At 36.7% G+C, this 22886-nt stretch overlaps 1 protein-coding gene across 1 annotated transcript in view; it reads right to left on the reverse strand.

The window, feature by feature from the left end:
- ZNF804B (zinc finger protein 804B) overlaps positions 1-21354 on the reverse strand; it is a 70949-nt gene extending 49595 nt beyond the window's left edge. The window contains exon 1 of the mRNA XM_074864859.1: positions 21243-21354. Coding sequence (XP_074720960.1) covers positions 21243-21251 — 9 coding nt within the window. The 5' untranslated portion in view covers positions 21252-21354. The remainder of the gene's footprint in view (positions 1-21242) is intronic.
- Between the last annotated feature and the right edge of the window lie 1532 nt (positions 21355-22886).

A 22886-nucleotide genomic window follows, 5' to 3' on the forward strand; every position in this document is an offset into this window, starting at 1 on the left:
TTTGCAAGCTCTAGCAAAACAAGCAGATGGGAATTCTGAGTTAGTAGTCTCATGCACAGCAATGGAACCCCATGTTTGTGTTCATCTTGTTTTCATTGCATAAGACTTGTGTCTTCTAGTCTTTTGAGCTGTCAAGGGCTCTTGGGGTTGATTGGAGTCTAGGACCCCAAAAGCTGCTGACATGCACTTATTGGATTCTGCAACCTTGTGTTGAAGTACAGTGTAATCATTGCTCTGGTATAACAGCATCTGTAGTCAAATAATTTCAGCCAGCGCACCTCATACAAGAGACTCGAGAATCTTAAGGCAAAAAGAAATTAACTGTAGAGATAAGAAACTTGAAATAGCTATGTTTGAGGCGGTGTGTTTAATTAATTTTTTATTTATTTAGACTAGAAATAAAAATCAGGCCTCAAGCAGGGGTTCTTCAGGGTGTGGCTGTCTTTGCATTAGTATTTTGGATCAAAGCAGTAGCAAGTTTTTGAAGCAAACCTAAAAGCCTTCTCTGCTTCCTGCACATTGGTTTGGTTCACGGAGCAGCTTTCGTTCATGCAGCTGGCTTTCTTTCAAGGGAAACTACAGTAGAAGACCTGCCCTGGGTGCATGCCAAATGTGCTCCCATGGCTAATGGAAACATAAAGGTCTAAGCTAATGACTTATCCTGCAAACACCTGTGAGCCACATGTGTGGTGGGGACAACTGTTCCAAGTGAGCAGCCTAAAACTTGTCCAAAGCAAAATCTCTGAACAACAAGGTTGATGTAGGTGTCTCAAAACCAACTGTTTCAATTCACAGATCCACTCTTACTATACTGAATTGTTTGTTAATGTAGACAAGGCCTGGCTACATGCTAGTCAGAGAAGACTAGGATCCCCTTTTTGCAACTACCCCTATCAGATGCTCTACCAAATTTGGCCCTGATTCACCTGAACTCAGTAAAGCACAAAGGTTTTGCTACACATCAGTAGGCCATTTGTCAGCATACAGTATTATACAGCACTTCCTTTGTCGACAGCTGGTTATTAGGCTTCTCTGTATCTTTCTGGGTTTGAGGGTTTTATGTTAAAAATGGGAACAGTAGCTTTCTGAGTTATGTTAATACAAACTCACTCCATAGCCCACTCATTAGCTTGCATCCAGCCTGTCACCAAGGAGATGGGGTCAAACACAAGGGTTGCTCTGTGCAGAAGTGAAGGACAGTCCATTAGCAACCTGTAGCTTTAAAATAGCAGTGAAAAGAAGTGAGGCCCCAAAGTGAATTTGCTTCCTCTTGCATTTAAGAAAAGTGTAATTTATAATTTATGCATTAAGGTCACTGTGTTTAGGGACTGATTTTTTTTTTTCCCATCAAGGAGACACCAAATATAGCTTAGGTTTTATAGAATGAACATTTTGATAACACTGCAGTCAGGTCAATTGAAGCAGAACTGGTACAGAAACATTATCAAGCATCATTTCAATAGCGTGTGGCTGTCTTCCAGCGGTGCAAATATCATTACAATATAGCAAAGTAGTCTATGAACCGGATTAGCTGAACAGCCATTATCAGCACTCAGGAAAATAAGATCAGTGACAATGACTTCACCTGCCTGAGTGGTTTAAATGTCCTGCCTTTCCATACTGATAACACTTGGCACCACTTGCAGGCCAAAGAAAGCATGACTTTGTTTGATCTAATTATAGAACCGTAACAATTTTTGATAGAGAAGAAAAGACATACTCTAGGTCATCTTGTCCATCTCCCTGTAACTGCATGACAGTTGCACGCTCATGTTCCTGAAGTGTATTAGAATAATACCTTCTTTTTTGCTCTTCTGTGCTTTTTTATTGGGTTTATTGGGTGGATTTTTGGTCTCAGAACAGCTGGGTTCCAAATAGCAATGCTATTGAAGTCTTTACACAGGGCAAATATTAATAATTTGTTTTGGCAGAGAAGAATAGGAAAAGAGATGGTATTTTTAGAACTGTTTGAAAGATTTTCCTCTGAGGTTAATCTCCCCAGCACAGGATGTCTGTATGAAGGAGTACACTTTGGCTTGGTATGGGCAAGTGCTTGCCTGCAGTCCAAAGCTGGCAATCTGGCTTGGAGGCAGTCAGGAAATTTACACTGCCAGGTGGATTTTGAAGTGATTCAAGACAAAGAATGGCTTAGAGATAGAATCCTTTTTAAATAAATCATGTTTTCTGCCCTCTTAATTTGCTTTACAGTATACACAGTTAGTATATGTTAAATATGCTATATACAGCATTAACCTATAGTAAAAGAAAATTTGTTGGGTTTCTGTCCATCTCTGCAATGCTTTCTTACTTGGGGCAGTGCTGCAGTAGTCATTGCATTGCTAGCATAGCACTAATTTTACCCTAATTATATGAATGGACTTTCACTAGCTATAGTTTTGCACAGGGTGAATTCTGATGTAAATATGATGTACCATACATACCATGGGTAGGTGATATGGCATAGAATTGATATAGCTATAACAAGACCTATCTACTTATAAAAAAATATACCAATAAAATGCCATCATCACCTTTGAATTGTATCACCAGACTTATCTGAGACCACCGAGGAGCATACTACACTACATTATCAGGCTATAGAGTCACTTGCTACATGTGCACAGTAATAAGCTTGCACAGTTCCATTAGCTTGCTCAGTTTAGGCACAAAAAGATCCAACTACAGATTCAATACCACGGCAAGAAAAGCTAGAAAACAGATGCTGACCTTCAGCACCTACAGAACATTTCCACACTCTGCTTTCCATTATCCTGTAAGGCATTCTCATTATTAGCTTCAAGAAAAGTTTTCCTAAGAGCAGTGAGGCAGAAGGCAGTGTAAGGATGCTTGCTCCCATGGACTGCCAAAGCATTGCATGCAGCTGAGTAACAGAAGATGACTTTAACAAGATAGTCATACTGAGCACAAACCCATGTAGTCATTAGTGCAGGCATTTAGAAAGGTATTCGTTTCACAACTAAAATACCTAAGGACGAGTGTCTAAATATGCACTGTCTAGGCTCTTGTATTACAGTCAGTCGAGTGCTGGGGTTTGGTTCTGCTGCCCATACACATCCAGTGCTACCTGATACGTCCTTAGTATTGCACTGTAAGAGCATCAATCTGCTTTAGATCCTATCTCCCATCCATGCAGTAAGGGCAACTGCATCTAATGACTTGCCAGCTGAGCAAGTGGGGTGAGAGAGAAGGTTCAGCCATACCTTCACTTGGGATCTACTTCGGACCAACATGAGCTGTTCTCTAGACTAAGTGGCCTGTGCTGGTCAGAGGCTCAATGCGGGATTTTGAGTCCCTTTTGAGATGCCTGTGGTTATCAAGACACCCATACAGGGATGTCTGATGCACTGAACCCCACTCAAGACTTACACCTTGCTCGAAGAGGCACCTGGGGAACAGGTGGAATATCCTTGTGCATAGGAAATGTCACTAGGTGAGGAGGCTCAGGCAGCTGAATCCTGTCAACAGCTCATGTCTCGACACCTCAACGCAGATGTTTCAGCCTGGAGATGAGTCTCATCTTGGAATGTGGATCAAGAGCTTACTGTTATGGGAAAAACTAAAACCTTTTCAAATCTTTTCTGCTGACACCTACAGCTGGCAAGAGAAAGAGGTCAACCTTGCCAGATTAGGACACGAATTTGGAGATATTAATTTTTTTGATTCCCAAGATTCAATAACTTCAAAACCTGTTCTGGGTTAGGTTAGGGGAGCTTGTATCCCTGGTAAAGCATGTCAGTAAAAACTTGTTCTTACACCGTCCTGTTAAATTCATTGACTATCTGCTGAACAGAGAAAAATACAGTTTTTTAAAAAATCCTAATTTTCAGGTCATTTATTACTTTGATTTTTCCAGCATCAGTAGAGACCAAGCATCTCTTCACAGGCAGGATGTTCCTTGACAGCCTTCTCCTTGGGGACGATGAAACTGTCAACTGAACAATGAGTGAGGGACAATGCTTATTGTGCTGCTGGTCCACCACATGTAATTCTCTTTTATATTAGATTAAAAGGAGAGTGACCAGTGTGACCCCTATCAGTGTTCAAATAATGTGAAAAACTGCTTCTGCAAGTTATTTTTCACCATAAAGTAAAAAAATCCAGAACTCCTCCTGTTAATATAAGGGGAGTAGGGGTTTGTAATGTGCTATCACGGTAAAGTAAATGGTATTAGAAAGAGGCTCTTCAGAGTTTTTTGTCTCAAAGGATAAATTTGTTTGCATAGCTACACTCTAGCCATAGGGTATTTTGGTTAAAAAAAGAGAATGGACTTTTAACAAAATATAGTTTTTGCTTATATTTCATAAAGTTCTGTTGGACTGTTTGGGGGATGCCAGGGTTCAATATGTGTTTTATAATCACTTACCTGCAATTTTTCCCTATGAATACTTGCAAACATTGCAGAAATGAAAGTAGTGATTGCACTTTAGGTAGGCAATTTTCAGTTACTATATACAATAGCCTAGATAAAGTCAATTTCATATGCATTACTCCTTAAGAAAGTCTACACGGACCACTGAGGTCTTAGCCACCTTGACTAGGAGGCTGCTAAAAGTGACAGTGTTCATTTTGGCTGGGATAGAGTTAATTTTCTCCATAGAGCTGGTATGGGGCTATGTTTTAGATTTGTGGTGAAAACAGTGTTGATAACACAGGGATGTTTTAGCTGTTCCTGAGCAGTGCTTACACAGAGTCAAGGCCTTTTCTGCTCCTCACCCCACCCCACCAGCGAGCAGGCTGGGGGTGCACAAGGAGTTGGGAGAGGACACAGCTGGGACAGCTGACCCCAACTGACCAAAGGGGTATCCCACACCATATGATGTCATGTTCAGCATATAGAATTGGGGGAAGAAGAATGAAGTGGGGGACGCTCAGAGTTATAGTGTTTGTCTTCCCAAGTAACCATTAACATGATGGAGCCCTGCTTTCTTGGAGATGGCTGAACACCTGCCTGTCAGTGGGAAGTGGGGAATGAATACTTTGTTTTGTTTTGCTTGTGTGCGCGGCTTTTGCTTTCCATATTAAACTGTCTAGCTCAACCCACAAATTTTCTCACTTTTACTCTTCTGATCCTCTCCCCCATCCCACCAGGGGTCAGTGAGTGAGCGGCTGCATGGTGCTTTGTTGCCAGCTGGGATGAAAACATGACAATGACATTATCAAATTTTCTTTTATAGTAAGAAGAAAAAAGGTGTTGTTGTATTTTTAAATTCTGTTCTCACTCAGTGTTAAGTATTTTGTTCAGATAAATTCTGAAAGGGTTTCTCTTTTTTCATACAGACTGATGGACAATACAGAAAGAGGAGTCCACTTTTGAAAATGCAAAATATTAAGCAAATAGAGTTCCTTCCAATACTGCAGACATCAATACTAGAGATGCTGTCTCTACTGCTCTCTAACTTTATATGACTGTAATCTGAATAAAAGCAACCTCTCCTTCCTAGAACCTCTGACCAAAAGCAAGCATTCTGTTCTGTGGAGTAAAATACAGTCAGAGAAGCTGAAGTTGTCTTTGTTCTATGGCTTCAATAGGGACATACATTAAGAATTCAGGCTTGCAAGCTGTGAGGTAACACTGGCTTCAGCATTTGCAAAATTGTTTCCCCAAAAGGCATTAAACACTGACAAACCTTTTGTCTTAGGCTTTCTGTAGTCTATGGCAAACAGAGTTCTAGCTAGCTTTTACAATTATTCATTAGTTGTACTAATATGCTGGGCTCAAGTCTCATTACTAGTAGCTATAGAAATACTACATATACGCATTTGTAGAACATTAGAAAAAATATGTAAAACACCAAAAATGAATACCAAGAGGCAAAAAAAACCTTTCAGTGTAAAAAGGTCTATTGGGGACACAAATGGGTAAATGCCACATCCTAGGGAAAAAAGGTACAGTTAGGAAACATAATGTAATTCGATGACAAAATAGCTAGAGAATTACTGAATCTGAAGAGAATACAAATAATCTAATTTTAAAAAGGGAGTGAATTAAATGTGCCAGAAGAACCAAAGAAATGGACTGTTACTGACTCAGTCATTTCATTAAACTTCTGAATGTTTTCATGCTCTTTAATTTAATCCTTTGTGATCCTGGCACTTTCAAGAAGAAGTTTTTTCCACCTTTCTCAGGAGGCTTCATTGTTCCCTCAGGATAATGCCAAGACAGGAATATTCTGCCACTACATTATGACTGGGGCAGTTTTTCAGAGGTTTCTCTAGAGCACTTCCTTACTGTTATGCCCTGATTTTTATACTTTCTTAATACTTCACATCTCTCTCTAGTCAAACTGGGCTAACTTTGTATAAACGCAAGCATATTTTCATCAGCAGACTGCAAAACTGGTATGCAGCTTGGGACAGTTCTGTGAAGAACCAGTTCCACTTTCTGGTTCACAAATCCAGTAAAGTAGACTTAACTGTAAAAATATATGTGAAAGACAAAAGAAGAATTCATCCAGGCTGCTGACAGTGTGTTCCTTATCTCCCCTACATCACTGGATTGAGCATTACACTGACGGAAGGTTGGAGGGAGGGAAAGACTCACTGGTCTTGCTGGCAAAAGACTCTTGTCTTGTAGGAATGTATTTGCTATTGCATAATTACATGAATATCAGATTGATCCAAAGACTGCAATTAAAAATGCTCTTATTTCATAAGAAAAGGAAAAAAAAAAAAGACTGGCAATAGCTCTTCTCTTGCATGGGATTTGGTCTCAGAGTCACTATAAATGTTTCCCACACTGTGTCTTTTTCTGCTTCACTGCTTAAGATGCTGACAGATGAGATAGGAACTAATGAAGAGATAGGATCAATAAACCAAATGCTTCTGTGTTATATTTTTCGAAGTAGGACCGCCTGTGCTGTACACCAGACCATCTCTGTTGGTTTTAGCATAAAATACATTATAATACATAGTGATTGCTATTATTTTGCTATTATTCTTCCACAACCTTAGAAAATACTGACAATGCTTGAATCAGAGCACATACAGAGGCACTGAAGTACTTGTCTGTTGACATGCAGATTAGATTGGTTTTGAGCCAATAAAGTTTGCAAAACTTCCAGCATTTCCGAACTATATTTTTTCTGAGCTGCAATATTTGCTTTCAAAAAAATACAAGCCAAATCATATTTTGTCCTGTCTGTTCCACAATGCTTATGAAACTCACAAGGCACACATCTGAACCTAGATGAATGACCAAGCACAAGAATGTTAAGAAGAAGAAAATAATTTGCCAAGCCAAAACATGACCTAAACACCAGTGCTGCATGCAGTTGTTGCTGGTGTACCAGAGGAACCAGCTCTGCATATGTCCCTGAGATAAACTAAGGGTGGGTACACACACACACTCAGAGTCCTCCTATCATGCTAGAACACATCTGTGTCTCCTACATTTTATGGGCTGCAGAAAGTCAGCCCCATTTTAGTGTTCTATTCTAGCATTTAAGAAAATGCCAAGCCTTACTATAATACTCCACTGGTATTATACATATGTGCAATACAATTATATCTTGTCAGAAGTTTCTGGAGATTTAAGGAACCTCAGGTCTGAGCTAATACTAGGGAAAATGATCATTGATAAACATCACTTCACAGTCTGCTTCAGAGGCACTCCTAGTCTGCTGCTAGCTGCACCTTGAGCACATCAATACAATCAGAATGGCATAGTGGATGTTCCTACATACTAAAACACCGGATGCTGCTGTGTGATGCTACTGCTGCGTAAATATAAAGTCAATAAAGCAGAAGTTAAAAGTCTGCTTTCCAGTCATGTAAAAGGTACAAGACACATAGCTGTGGTTGGAAATGGCTGAACCTGCAGACCTAGTGATAATATGGCCACACTGGCTCTTTGAATCGTTTTGTTTTAACCAGCTCAATACTTCCCCATTCAGGTGCCTCTGCTGTATCCACTATGGAAAATGAAATAGGTCTAATAAGTCTTAAACATTCTATTACATCAAAGCAAAATCTTGTCCAAGATGCTGCCATAGAAACCATTTTTTGTGCTGCTTTAGCAATCCCCCACCCATCAATTTTCTGTAATACATATTACAAAGAATATGCAGAAGTGTATAGTTTTGCCACAGTGTGTGTTTATTTATAACTAGATGAATGTTAAGAACTGCCTGTGAAGACAATGGTGTCAAATCAATAAGTGATACTAAATGGCAAGTAAAGACATTGATCTATATGACTATATTATCAAATTGATTATGCCAGCATTTGTTGTTTGTGTAGTTCAATATTTTTAATGAAGTAAAATGTGTGAGATTTTAGTCTAGTGTATTCTTCTGTTATTTAGCCTGTAGTTCATAATTTCCTTCTATTTCTGGAGATTTAATGTCAAACCTATAAACACAAGGTAAAAGAACAAGTAAATTTTGAATAATCAGTTGATTTTCCATGCCATCGTGCATGTCCTCTTCTTGTCTCCTCAATAGCCACAGAAGAAAGTCACCTCACAGTATATCCTCAAGCCCCACAGCACTGTGACAGCTAAATGATGGCACCAAGGAGGGCTCCCTGTGCAGCTCTTCTGGACTCCACAGGCTCTACAGAGTGCTAAGGAGGGAGAATCTGAACATACTGTTAAGTACAGTGTCCTCATCTTGAAATGCATCCAGTCTTGAATATGACCTTTTTATGTAGTATTTCCTCAGCATCCACTGTTCAGTAACGTTGGCTCTACTGACACCTGTAAACCACAGTGACAGGAATCCTCAGGATGAAGATCGCAGGCATAAATGTCTGCACATCCTTGTCCTGAAACCTTTACTATTTGGATGGGCTGGAGTATGTCCATTGCTACATCTGTGTTGGCAGGAAGAAACTCCTTAAGATGACCAATTCAATTGCTTGCAATTTTGCCATTGTGTGAACATACACCAGGCCTTCAAAAGGTACATTTATTCTGCTCTCTGACCAACAGCAAGCCCATAGACCTCATCTGCTTCTTCCCAGAAACTCAGATACAGCAAAACTAGATAAAGTGACATACACTGTTCACACCAGAGCTGTTTTCATTGCCTTTGTTAGTCATTGTCTTTGTTAAATTCCTTATTTCCCCCTCCTTCCTTGCTCAGCTGCAAAAGGTACCTGTGTGACCCAACCCAATATTAATTTAATTTGCTTTTCAGTTTAAAATGAGGACAAATACTACCTAAAACAAATTCCAGCACTTTCACTGTTTGAACTACTGTTGATAATGACAGTGAAAGGTAAGTCACATATTAATCTTAAATAACTTGACATTTCAGTTTTATTAATCAAACTCCTGTCAATTAAATCACATTTCATCATACTCTACAGATTTCAGCAGCACACAGTACTCTTTAAAATAGCTGTGGAAGTTCAGATTGAGTGAATAGCAACCTGCAAAATGGGCATTGCTATTTCAGCCACCGCTGCTTTATTTACATGTTTGTTCATAGTTTTAACAACCAGTGAAGAATTTTAACAAATAAATAAACAAATTTCACTCTGTTTTAACATTTTATAGACATCTAATACCTCTGACTATTTCTCTTCTGCCCCTATCAATAAAGGCTAAAGAATTTAGAGGAAAATACAAGGGAGAAAGACAATGGAAATAATTTTTATGATTTTATTAGAGATTAAAGCCCTATCTCAGTTGTACAAAAGCCATTGATAATGGAGCAGGTAATTCCTTAAATTCTATTTGATATTAGATATTCTATGTTAATCTACTGCTTTACTTACAGAGCTAAGATCAGAAGCTCACCCTTCAGGAGCAATGCTTCATGTTACAGTTTTCTGAAGGGTCTCTAGTGTATTTTTGGATGTGCGTAGCTGTGTGTGTCAAAATTGCCCAAGCACATAGGAGAGGCATGTTTTAAAAATTCAGCCCCAAGCTTTTAATGCTCTTATCTAACAGCTTTGAATTACCTTGTGTCACTTGTGTTGCAGGATGTTCATGAGGATATAACTGATTAAATGGCACAAAATCTAGCTGTGATGGAGCAACTTCAAATTCAAGGTCATTAAGTGGATTCTCAGACTGTCAGTCTTTCTAAAAAAAAAACCCCTAAAGGCCAGAACAGATATTCAGTAAGTTTTGAAGCAGCTTTAATGTTTTCGCTCCTCTTTTGTAACGAAGCTATTGGAGTGGGCCCAGTTAATTATTGTTCAATTATATAACTATTTCACCAAAACAAGTTTCAGAGCGTGATAACTGGTGATTGTACAAGTCATAAACAAACTGAATTGCTTTAAAGGTTTTGTGCTTTTATAAATCCATTCCTGTTGCATATTAGCAATTCAAAAAAAAAAAAAAAAAACATATTGAAGATTTCCTCTTTTTGTATGTGAAATGGCTAGCTGCAAGGGAGTCCAGAAGAAGCAAGAAAGACAAGAAATAATTGTAATTATAATTATGTGACAAGAAACACGTTTGGTTGAATGTTGGCTAATGTAGTCTCTGTCCAGCTTAATCAACCTAATGGAATATTTGTTGTTACTGTCAAAGCTCAACACAGCTTATTCTCATGTCTCTCAGGAGATCTCATTCTTCCTTGCTTTAAACCCACAAACTGACCTCATCAGTGTGTATCTCTCAGTTGCTTGGATTTTAAAATACCTTCACACTTACTTTCAGGATCTCCCATATGTTGGGGGGACAGTTACCTATGAGCATCCAGTAAGTCAAGAGGTTATTTTCCTTCACTTTGCTTGGGAAGCCTCTCCTTTGCTGTAGTGCAAAAATAGAAGGTGTTTTGGCTACTGATGCTGTATTACCTCACTGTTCGGTGTGTCGTCCCCCCCCCCCCCCCCCCCCCCCATTTTTCCTCCCCTTCTTTCTGTCTATATCCATCTGCTGTCCTTTGTATTTTAATTTAAATTGCAACAAATCCAGGGCAGATACCTTCTGGCTGTTTGAAGGTTACTTGCCACAGAAGGCTCCAGCTCCAAGCCTGGTAGTCCCAGATGGTACTGTAATGCAAACAATAAAGACAATCTCATAATTCCCCAAGGCATCAGCCCTGAACTCCACATGCAGCGTGCACTCCTCTTCCTCAACACTGATCAGGCTTTTCTGTCAAGAGAAATGCTCTGAGGTGACAAGGACTCTACAACACTTTTATGCCCTCTCCCGAGTCTACACTTTGCATAGTGAGTGACAGACAAGGGTGGCTATCTGCAAATTTACATATGCATGCACACACAGATACACACACAGATACACATGTACATATTTTCTGAGGCCCAGGTGTTATGGCAATTTACTACTCCAGCCCAGATATTCAGCTTCTACACCCTGCAGACATTTCTCTATTACAGTATAATATGAATGCCTGGAAAGGTAAACCTATTATGTCCATATCTGAATAGAAACTGCTGAGTCCTGAAACTAGCCCTCGATGGTACATCTCTACATCCATGGTGAAAATGCATTCAACATACTGCTTTACTGCCAGTGAATTGTGATCAATCTTACATGGATAGGTTTACTCACCCTGATTCAACCATATAAAAATTATATTTGGTCTTGGACAGTACTACTCACTTTAGACTTCCTTTACAGCCAGTGGAGAAATAATTCTCACCTGAACAATGGCCCTTGTAAAATAGGGGTCCTAAAATAGATAAGATAAAATGTTCTTAATGCTGAGGGCCTGAGATTAAAAAATTAGACACTTGATTTTAGATGACTAAAGTTACATGGGATTTACCATTTCTGGGATTATTGTTTGCCTTGTTTTGTCTCTCTGCTAAAGACATAGAAGATTCTGTACCACTACTTCAGTATTGTTCCTGAATGTCATGTTGTGACATGTGGGGAGATTATGACTTTTTGTTTACCACACTCTATAGGAGATTGTGACTTTTTGTTCACCACTCAATGGCTAGGCTTTATAGATGGTTATCAAACCTGCCTTCTGTCAGTTTATTTTATTTTTTAATCCTGGCAGAGTGTTTTAATTATATCTTATCCCTAGAGCTCAGTAAATCCTCATATCCCTAATACTCTTACAACCAGTTTCACAATCTAACAACTATTTCATTTTGATCCTCTGTAAGGAATTATATCACCTTTCTATGTGAAAACAACTGTAAAGATTTTTTTCTCAAAGTTTTCTACTGACCTTTCTGGATGTTTATATTGTAAAACACAGGTCAACTCAACATTTCTACCCACACTTTGATGTCCATAAATGTTGAATATCAGGACTGTAGAAATGCTCATAATGGATAATAATGTAATACGTTTTGCTCAGTAATAACAAATTTAAACACATAATTTGTAAACTTAATGGTCTTTGTAGATAGAGATTAAGTACAACGAATGTCTCTGTTTATTCTGGTATATTGCCAGTGTCTTCATAGATGAGTTCACAGGTTGCAGTACTAAGCAAAGAGGAACAAACCATTTAGGAGAGTATGGCTTGGGAGCTGGATAGCAAGCAGGGTGTATATGAACCATCCTGTATTAGGGAATTTAGCTTTTCTGCGAATTAATTTATTGTAAAATTAATGAGAAAGAATGAGACATATTTTGGAAGGCAGGTCTATCAGCTCTGGTTATTTGATTAAATGGTAAACAAAACATTGATAAATACAGTGAAATTGTAGTTGTCTATCAAAGATATTCCTTAAAACAGTCTGCATGTTAGGAAGAAGATTATTAATAATTGGAGAGCTATATAGCTTATTGTTTGCTTTTCTTAAAGTTGTTCATAACGGACTGATTGATCATCCCTTGTCATGCTGGAGCAAATGGAAGACGATTGCAGTGGCAAACTCATTTGTAACCTCTAAAATTCCAGGAATGCTTATTTCCACTAATAAGGAGCTGGAAGGTGCTTGTCATCAGGGTACTGTGCACCAATTACATGTAAATGTCCATTTTCCACTGAAAATTCTAATCATTATTTGCATATTTAAGAACAAGGTGCATGAAAGTTTAGAAATTAATGATCAGGTTGGCCAAAACCATAGCTCCAATATGTTAGCAAAGCAATAAATTCTCTAGCAGAATGAAACCAACTAAACCTCACTGTAACAATTTTGTAATAGCTCACTGTACCCAGTGGTTTTAGGAAAATTTAAAAAGAGACTGATTCCAAGACACTGTTTTAAATAAATATTTAATCTATGTCATTAACTGCAGATATTTTTTCTCTGTAGGAATTCTCAACAGGGAAAAATTCTACATTGATTGACATGTAGTTTGTCTATTGTCATAGTCCAAAGTTTTAATTTTGTGGTTTTGGTTTTAGTAGTGTTTTTTTGTTTCTGACATTATTATTTTGTTAAGATTTTGAAAATTCTCATGAAAAGTGTTTACCAAACTGGCAACACTCTAACTTTCTATTTCCTTATATAATCTGTACTGTATGCAACTGCCAAAACAATTAGATGAACAAATATTTTGGTTGTAAGTACTAAATGACACATTAAAGAGCAAGTCAAATAGTAAATAAAAATGCACATTTTTTGCCAGTTTGTGGTGCCAGGCTTTAATGACATCATAAACCCATTGCTCATCTGCATGAAGCTGCCATATCACAAAAAATGCAGCCTTATAAAGAGTAAGTATTTTGAGAGGGTTTTTGCAAATGAGGGCAGGGATAATGAAAAATCACAAACTGTTTTGCCAGAAGAATGACATTGATTTTAGTTATCATTGTACTGTTGTCTCCAGAAAGCATGATTACTAATCAGATCAACAGTAAACTGAATACCAGTGTTCCTTTCCCTGTGCATTCAAACCTTTTAATATTAACATAATTATAATTATTAATTATTTATATTGTGGTAGTACCCAAAAGTCCTAATTAAAATCTGGCATAAACACAGATGAACAGAGTGTTCTTGCATAAGAAAACTTAGGTAAGTTTTGTGAAGAAAGAATAATGACTACAGAAACTTGTTCCTAATCAGAAGAATTTGAGAACTACAATGACTTTTTAAGTCTTTCTCTAGTCACAAATTTGTGCCCAAATGCAGTCAGATAAAGTTCAGTCCAGCCTATCATTCTTCCATATTCGTTTTGCAGAGACTACCTTTGGCATATCTAAGTTTAAAATTACAACAGCAAGTATTAAAGTTAAAACTGAAAAGCCTATAAAAATTTGAATTCTGTCGCAGAAGAAAAAGCTCTATCTTATGTTCATGCAGGCAAAGAACACTTTCAAGCATAACTAAGTGAAGATAAATTCAGCCCATGCAAAGAGTTAATTTCAGTGAAATTTACCATAACAGACAAATGATATGGTCATTATTACTGTCTTCAATGAATTATTTTAAAAGAAAATTAATAGATTTCATTGACTTTTCTAATGCTAACTATATTATGCCATTTTTAAAAGACATCCTGAAAACAGAGTTAAAACATTAGCCAAGAAGTTAAGAAGATCCCTGGGAAAAGAGAGCTTCCCATTAATTTTATACAGTCCTTCCACTAACTAAGGGAGAGACAAACATATTGTTGTTAAGTTCATAGCCAGAGACTACGATTGCATCTGATAGCCAGTCTAAAATCCATTTTTTTGGCATAGACCATTTCAGAAATCACAGTTCCCTATTGCCCACAAAACTTGACACATGCAATACTGCAATTGTAGGTATATACCTGCATAAAGAAGAAAGAATCAAAACAGCAGCTAAGAACACAGCATAAAGTACTTATGAAACAGAAAAAAAACCCCAAACACATTCTCCATTTAGAAGACTCTTTGGCTCTGTTTCACAATTTTTAGTATAGCCATTTTGGACATGTTAATTATTCCGCTTATTTAACATCAGAGAGGGGTATTACTTTGACTAAAAATATACACCATGGTTCTGAGTGACTGTGTGTTTATATCTCTCATCTGATGTTGCCCATTGCTCTGTGATTGAATTCAAGGGCATTCTTTTCTGAGTTGAAGTCAAAAGGATGATCTTGTCTCACCTATCTAACTAAGAAACTGATTGTACTGTTAGCCACAATTCATGATCTTAAGTGATTATCATTTTAGTATAAGGTTAAAGTTCAAGCTTAACACACATAGCAAAGGTTTATTTTTCTTTGAGAATAAAATTTTTGAGTGAATCCAGTACTAAGTTTATAACTGGTTTTGCAATTACTGTGACAAACATGGTATAGTGCATATGAAAAAAGAAATAAAAAGTCTCCCTCCCTCAGAATTATACAAAGAGTGACCAAAATATATTAGTGAAAGATCAAAGCATACAGAGCAAGAAAAGAAATATATAAATGGATTCAATAACTTCCTGATATATTGCTCACTTCCTGTGTGACCTTAATTGATGATACTATTAGAAACAATATGTTTAAGTTACATTCCCTGTAAAAGTTAAACATTAATTTGCATACTGGGGAATTAATAATAACCAAAAATGCAGTATTACTGTAATTATTTTTAAAAATATAATCACTTAATGATTGAGTGTCTACCAAAATATTAAATAGCTGTTTATATGTACAAATACAAAGAATTTACAAAAAAAAAGTAAACTGTAGCAAAACAGTAAACACTTCTTATCTAGGGCTTTTTGTGGCAAAAAAATTCCTGTATTAAATATGTCACTAGCATACGAAGATGGATTAGTAGACAGAGTAAGCAACTTGATATTATTTATACATTGCACTTGTCATAAAAATCTACTATTTAATACACATGTAACCATCACATTTTTCATGTCTCTGCATAATTCATGAGACCTCCTAATGATATCTTTAGCCCAAAATATGAACTGAAAATGTCTTCAATTCTTTTCCAGTCATTGCTGAAACCAGTCTAACCTTTCTTTTTGTGTGTAATCTCAGTTTTTGAAAGTGAAAAATAAGATCACAGGTAGAACCATCACCCAGTGGATAGGGACTAGGAGTGAAGGAAAGGAAGAACTGCTAATGTTCTGGAAATGTCTTTCTTCAATAAAGCTAAAGCACCTTAACGTGATGGCAGGTACCTTTTGTACTATCTGGGCAATTCAAGAGATTTGTACTACCTAATTATAAGAGATTTCCTTGTCTGATGAGGCCCTCCAGGATGGTCAAGATGGAGGTCTCGCTGTGTAAGGAGAGGCTGAATGACCATGGCTTAGTCACCTTGGGAAAGGGATAGCTTTGGAGGGGCCTAACAGCAGTATTTGCAAGGGGTTATCAAAAAGATGGAGCTGGGCACTTCACGGACGTGCATGATGGGAGGATGAGAGGCAGTGGGCGTAAAATGAAAGAAGGGAAGTTCAGACTGAATATAGGGAAAAACTTTCTCCCAATGAGGACAATCAAGCAGTGGCACAGGTTGCCCAGAGAGGTTGCATGTTCTGTATCTTTGAGGTTTTCCAGACCGGACTGGACAAAGCCCTGAACAACCTGGTCTGAGCTCACAGCTGACCCTGCTTGAGCAGGAGGTTGGACTAGAGAACTCCTGAGGTCTCTTCCACCTTGAATTATCCTGTGGTCATATGATTCTGTGATGTCAGCCTTCATATGCACAAATTAGAAACAATATGAAATTTATCAAGTATAAAACTCCTCAAAACTCTTATAAATATTGGATCCTACATATCATGTACAGGCTTGTTTAACTGCCACTTCAGGGCATCTTGGGCTTTGTTTCTTTGCCTAACACAGCTGTGGCATTAAGCAGATGTATTATGCAGACTTAATTATTATCTGACATTTTTATACATTCAATGAGACATTATTCTAAACACAAAAGACAATTAAACTTCAAAGAAAATTATTTACAAGAGAGGAACAAATATAGTTAGATATATATATGGATAAGTAAAAGAAAGTTTATATCACTTAGAAGCACGGGCTGTATGTAATATGTATCTTTGTCTTTTTTATGGCCTACAAAAAGTTAAGTTTGTTTGGGTGTCTTAGCTATGTATTTGCATATACTGGCATTTTACATCTTTTAACTGCTGGTTTTACATAATAATTTGTTTGTATGTATTTTAAACTATATTGTTATACCATTTTTTCTTCTAGATTTAAAATACAGGGTTTAGCTCTTCCATTTAAATTATTCTAAAAGCTAAGCAAGAAGTTACTGTAGTATGTATTGTTTTAAGCGTTTGCTTGCTAACAGAAGGCTGCAAGAGGCCAACATGCATTTGGTACAACTGTGAAATTCTTATACAGTGCATCTGTCTCAATTATTAACCATATGAGATTGGTACAGCACAGACTGCTGAAAAGGAGAATATTGACTGCTTAGCTCTGCTGTCAAAGGAACACAATGCACAGTATTATAATGAATGCAGATTACAGTGATTGTGGTTGAACAAGAAACTTTTGAAAGATTCTATATATTTCAAATGCTTTAACAAGAGAAGTCTGAATGAGCCAAAACACAGATATTTTCCACTAGATTGCTTTCCATGTTCCTGTTTTTAATAGACTTTAATTTAGAAAGTCCTGACAAGTGGGGTGGTGATGACTTCTGTACAAAATGGCAACTATGCTTTTGCGTGATAAAGCCACAATCAATTTATTCTATTTACCTCAATTGACAATAAAATTCAGTATTCTGTCAATAACGCCTTTCATCGTCCCACTTTTCAACAAGATTATTTTGACAGCGGCTTTAAAAATATGTATTTATTTAATGTAAAACTGAACAACATGTTTATGTAATGTAAAGTAAGTGTAAATGATAGTGTAAAATTAATTACAACAGGTCCAACTTCTCAGGAAACAGAGGAGAAGGGACAGTTCTAAATCCATTTAACATTTGGTTTTGTATTTGGAACACTTCTAACATATTCAATGTCGACATAGAGCTTAGGGATATGGTGTAGTTGGGAACTGTCAGTGCTAGGTTAACAGTTGGACTAGATGATCTTCAAGGTCTGTTCCAACCTAAATGATTTTGTGATTCTGGATACTAGAATATAATATGAAACATGACTTAATGTATCTCAACTGCATTACACTGATTAATCTTTCTTTAAATACTCTCTATTTTATATTCCCATGTTTACTGGTTAATTTTTATGTACCCTTTCTTCCACTTTCTCCCCATGGCTTTTCACTGGCAATTGGTGCCCTTTGTATTGCCACTGAGCTGCAACGGACTTTTTCAGTAAGGCAATACAGCTTTCTGCCTGTTCCATAAATCCTTTCTCATATCCGCTTCCACTCAAAATTTTCTGTGTACCTTTTTGCTGTCAGTCAGAATTCTCTTTAATTTTCTTTGGGTTTTGGAACTATCTTTATTTTCCTTTTCTGAGCATATCGTATCATCACCAATGTCTAGGCCACCACTAAGTTCCAGTGAAGAGATTAGTTCACTTTTACTTATTAGAATACTATAGGAAATGAACTTTAAAATTGTAACAGCAAAATGCACTCATATATCCTATCTTGTGAGGCTAGAAAGAAAAGCAGTATTTCTTGCTTGCCTCTCCTAGAAAGAAAATAAATCAATCTACTAGTTATGATAAAATGTGGGCCAAGGACCAACTCTGAGTGTGCACAGAATACTGTGTATATTGTACCTATTTTTAGTTGAATATTATTCATTGAATACATTATTTAGAAAATGTTGCCATTTTTCAATGAATAATTTATTCAGTTTTGTTGCTATCTTAGCCCTGCTTTAATTATAACTCATAGTGCAGTGCTAAAGCAAGAGAGATGAAAAAGATAAACCCAACTATTGCTAGGGTATCTAGAGACTTAGGGCATTAAATATCATCAGTCGAAGCTGAAGTTAAAATCCTGCTATTTTCAACTTGCACATATTCTCTCTTATTATTTCATCCAAGTTCTTTTGTTTTAGTCTCTCCTTCTTTTTTTCCTCTCGCTCTCTGCTTTCTGTCAGTTTTTGCCTCCATTTCTCTACCCAGTATCTTCTAAATGTCCATTCTGACTTTCTTGTGTCTTTTGAATTTTGCCACTCATCTACCTCTGTCAATGAGCCCTCATTTATTGATATAGAATAAGGGTAGTCCAGCAGACCACTTGAGAGTGAACAGATACTTCATAAAACACCTCTAAATTTCTGAATTTTTCTCTGCTGATTCAGCTCAGTGGAGTAAAGCTACACTAAAACATTTCTAGCAGCCGTTTTATTTCCTTGTAGGTTTCTAGTAAATGTTTACAGTTCTATGACCACTGTATTTCAATAGGTCCCACATGAAACCATCATCTGCTCTTGCCTATCCTTTAACTTGGGCTAGAAAAATACTGTAATAAATCTGTTGAGTTTGTTTGGCACCATCCACAAAGGCAAATTCATAGAGGAGAGAAAGAAATAAATCAATCCTTAAGCAAGCTATAAAGTCAGTTATGTTGAACTAAGTATAGAAAACAGGAGAGGTTGCTTCCATCGAAGTCAAGCAGTAATGTACATAACTGCTGATATATTGGAATTGAAGAACAGCTCAGACAGTAGGTACAATATTAGAAATCATTAAAAATTACAAGAGAATAGCAATACCTGTGAACCATCTCTCAGAGTGCTGTTATATGGACTTCTCTGCAATATACTAATGCTGATGTGAGCCATTTTGCTGTAGCTACCCAAAAAGGGAAAGAAGATGACAAAAACCTGGGCACTAAGTATACTGTTTTGAAAATATTTGTCTTTGAAAGGTTTTCAAAAAGTGAACAGGTTGCTACTATCAAAAAAATCTCTGCATATCTTGTACTTGGACTCAATGATTTGCATGGGACAGAATTTGTAAAGTGAGCTTTGTCTGTACTGTATTTCATATTGGATTGTTGTCATGCAGAAATAGCATAGGAGGACTCGGATGGAGTTCCTTCCCAGCTGGGGTTCCTGGGCACTATAGGAATGCAAATAACAATAATAGTAATTATTTAAAAGCTAGATAGCCCAAAGGATGTTCTCTGGTGGTCCCAGGAGAAAACCATAGAGGTTATTATTCTGGAGCCTCTATCTCTGATTAGAACATTTAAAAATAGTTGCATCTGGAACTTCAACAAAATACCATTTTTTTGCAGCAGCACATGATTCATCAAGCTCTAACATCTGCAATTTAATATGTGGAACTGAAAAGAACAAATGTCACAGTCAGGTATCTGTTACATGCTTAAGGTCTGCTAATAATGTAGCGTATGAAAGTGTGTCTCAAAGAAAAGTTTCATTGACTAAAGAAATATGAATTGCTTCCTCTCCAATTAAACAGTTAATTACAAGCACAGTGAGCATAAGCAAACATACGTGTATATATGAATATACACATATCAACAGACACGGTATTTTTCTTCTACACTACTTAACATTGTAAGAGATTTAAACAACACAAGGTACATAAGTAGCTCTTGTCAAGAAAATGCTGTTTAATGCTACCAACACAGACTACCCCAAATATAATAGATATTTTTTCTTTATAGAAGACAGTTTTAAAAAATCCTCTGCATTTCTATTTACAGTCCTGAAAACCTTGCCTACTGATATAATACATTATCAGCATGTCTCAGCTTCTTCATCAACAATTTTTAGACAATAAATGTAAGCACTAATGTTCTTTGAAAACTGCACCCCATTTTAGCAAATCTCTACAGAAAAGGGAGAAACGAGATTGTTACACTGAAATTGTTTTAAAAATAGAAATGCATCAATTCAGATAGCTACTTTCCACATATCTTCCTCATTTCCTAGCTCATAGGCAAGATTACTTCATTGTTATAAACATGTAAGTCATGCTCTAGGAAACACATAATAAAATGTTGCCTATTATAATTACAACATCTGTTCTGTAGCAGAGTATTATATAGTTCCATACCAATAACATGGCTCAGTGTCACAGCTGGACTTGTATCACAGATATAATCATTAAAACTGTATTAATGGATTCTCTGCAATAATTTACATTATAGTATATTGTTTGTCTCAACCTAAAAAGACAAATATGTTTGTTCACCCAAGTATCATTCTATATGCAACCAGCATAATGTTTAAAGATTTAATTGAAAAAATAATCATGAGCTACCTGACACATGTTCCACAATTATTTAACAAGGTTTTCTTCCATTAAATGGTATTATCTTTAAAACTGTTAGCAATTTATCAGGCTCCTCAATAACATGTGGAAAAAATACAGTACCCTCAACACTAGTTTTTCCAAAGATAAGTAAAATGAAGCATAAAGGCCTAAATATCATGCATCCTTCAGCTGTACAGCTGAAGTTGAAAACAAGATAGTAACAAATCCACTTTAATAGCTGCATTATGAGACCTCAGGTAAGTTTTCGAATAATATTCAAGTACCTGTATCATCTGTTAGGAAAACTGCAGTGCAGGCATGTAGCTTTTGAACAGAAAATCAAAATCGCAGCTGATGAGCAGGACAGAAAATTATAACAGACCTTTTCTAGCTCCCTCACCAACTGGCTGTTGAATTTTCTAGGTAGATTAAGTCATGGAAGATTAAGACAGAAGCTTTGCTCAGAGTACCTACCAGGCAAGAGAAAGCAAAATACAGCACTCCACTTACAATAATGTACTATGTAAAACCAGAAAAGCTGATTGGCAAAGCAATCATCTTAAAAATGTCCCTGAAGACTATAAATATAACACTATTATATTTTATACCAGAGCTCTGTGGTATGACGACAACCCATTAACTCAATCAGAATAACGACAGGAGGGCCATCAGAATGATAAAGCCGTTCTAATGAAATGCAGACAAAGATTAAAAAGAATTAAAAGTGACAAGTAAAATCCATTAAAGGACAGCCTTTAGCTACTGTAATCAAAGGATTATTACTTACCTTGTCAATTAACAGCTGTGTGTCTATTTTTTCACACAACACAAAAGACTATGCCAAGTGTCAAAAAAATCATTATTAATAAGAGGCCTTTATTTTTTAATTTATTTGGCTTGTGCATGTACATTGTAAGACCTCCAAATGAATCGTGTACACAATTTTAGAAGCTGTAACACACACAATTAACCACTGTGTTCTGCACTATTACTGCCCTTAAAACTGAGTCTTACTGGAGAAAGAAAGTAATTACAAATGGAATCAACTGCAAGTGTATTAATCAGTGCCTTTAACTGGTGTCTAACATTAGAAACCCACACACGCAGAAATGCTCCATGTGTTTTTCACTCGTTGCCACTATTTTACCTATACTTCACAAAATATTTCACATAACAGGAGATTCCACCAATGTTAGATTCTGGGAATTGCAAAGTCAAACTAATTTTCAGTTCATTAACCTTGAAAATAATTTACAGTAGAAAGTAAAACTTTAAAAGGGAAGGAAAAGGCAACTTCTTAAACACAACAGGGAAACCTGTGCCTTTGGAAAAAGTATCCCCCGTGGGTAACAAGTCAGCACAGATTACTTTGCATTAACATAGAAAATTTCATTACAATGTCTTTTACAATTAATATTAGATAATTAATATAATTAATAATACCAATAATGCTATTAGATGAGAGTGGAAGACGTCACAGCTTTCCTTCTTTTTTAGGTGTTTATAACATGTGACCATAATCTGTATTGTTTCCATTATCTTTAGCAAATTGTCTCTACTTTGTGCTGATTCCAAGAAGCTCTAGGTGCTTCCAGCATGAGAAAAATCATGCTATAACTCCATGCTTACACACCCATATCCTTCTCTCAGACAAATTACTTCTACAGCTCAAGTTTAAGTTTTCAGTCATTCAACCAGATTTGTTCAGCACCACAACTATAACTAGATGAACAGCTGAGCTGCTTACACTTCTATCAATGCTGCACTTCTGAAACTTAATCTCTACCGTTCTGTAGACATTAAGAGAGAAAAATCAGACACAATAACATGTCAAGTGCATACATTTCAATCTACCCAGATAAAACAAGAGTAACCATGAACAAAACATGACCCAAACCCACATCTGCACTATCTAAATAAACGTCAGG

Source organism: Strix uralensis, chromosome 1 (genome assembly GCF_047716275.1).
Source record: "Strix uralensis isolate ZFMK-TIS-50842 chromosome 1, bStrUra1, whole genome shotgun sequence".
NCBI classification, from domain to species: domain Eukaryota; kingdom Metazoa; phylum Chordata; class Aves; order Strigiformes; family Strigidae; genus Strix; species Strix uralensis.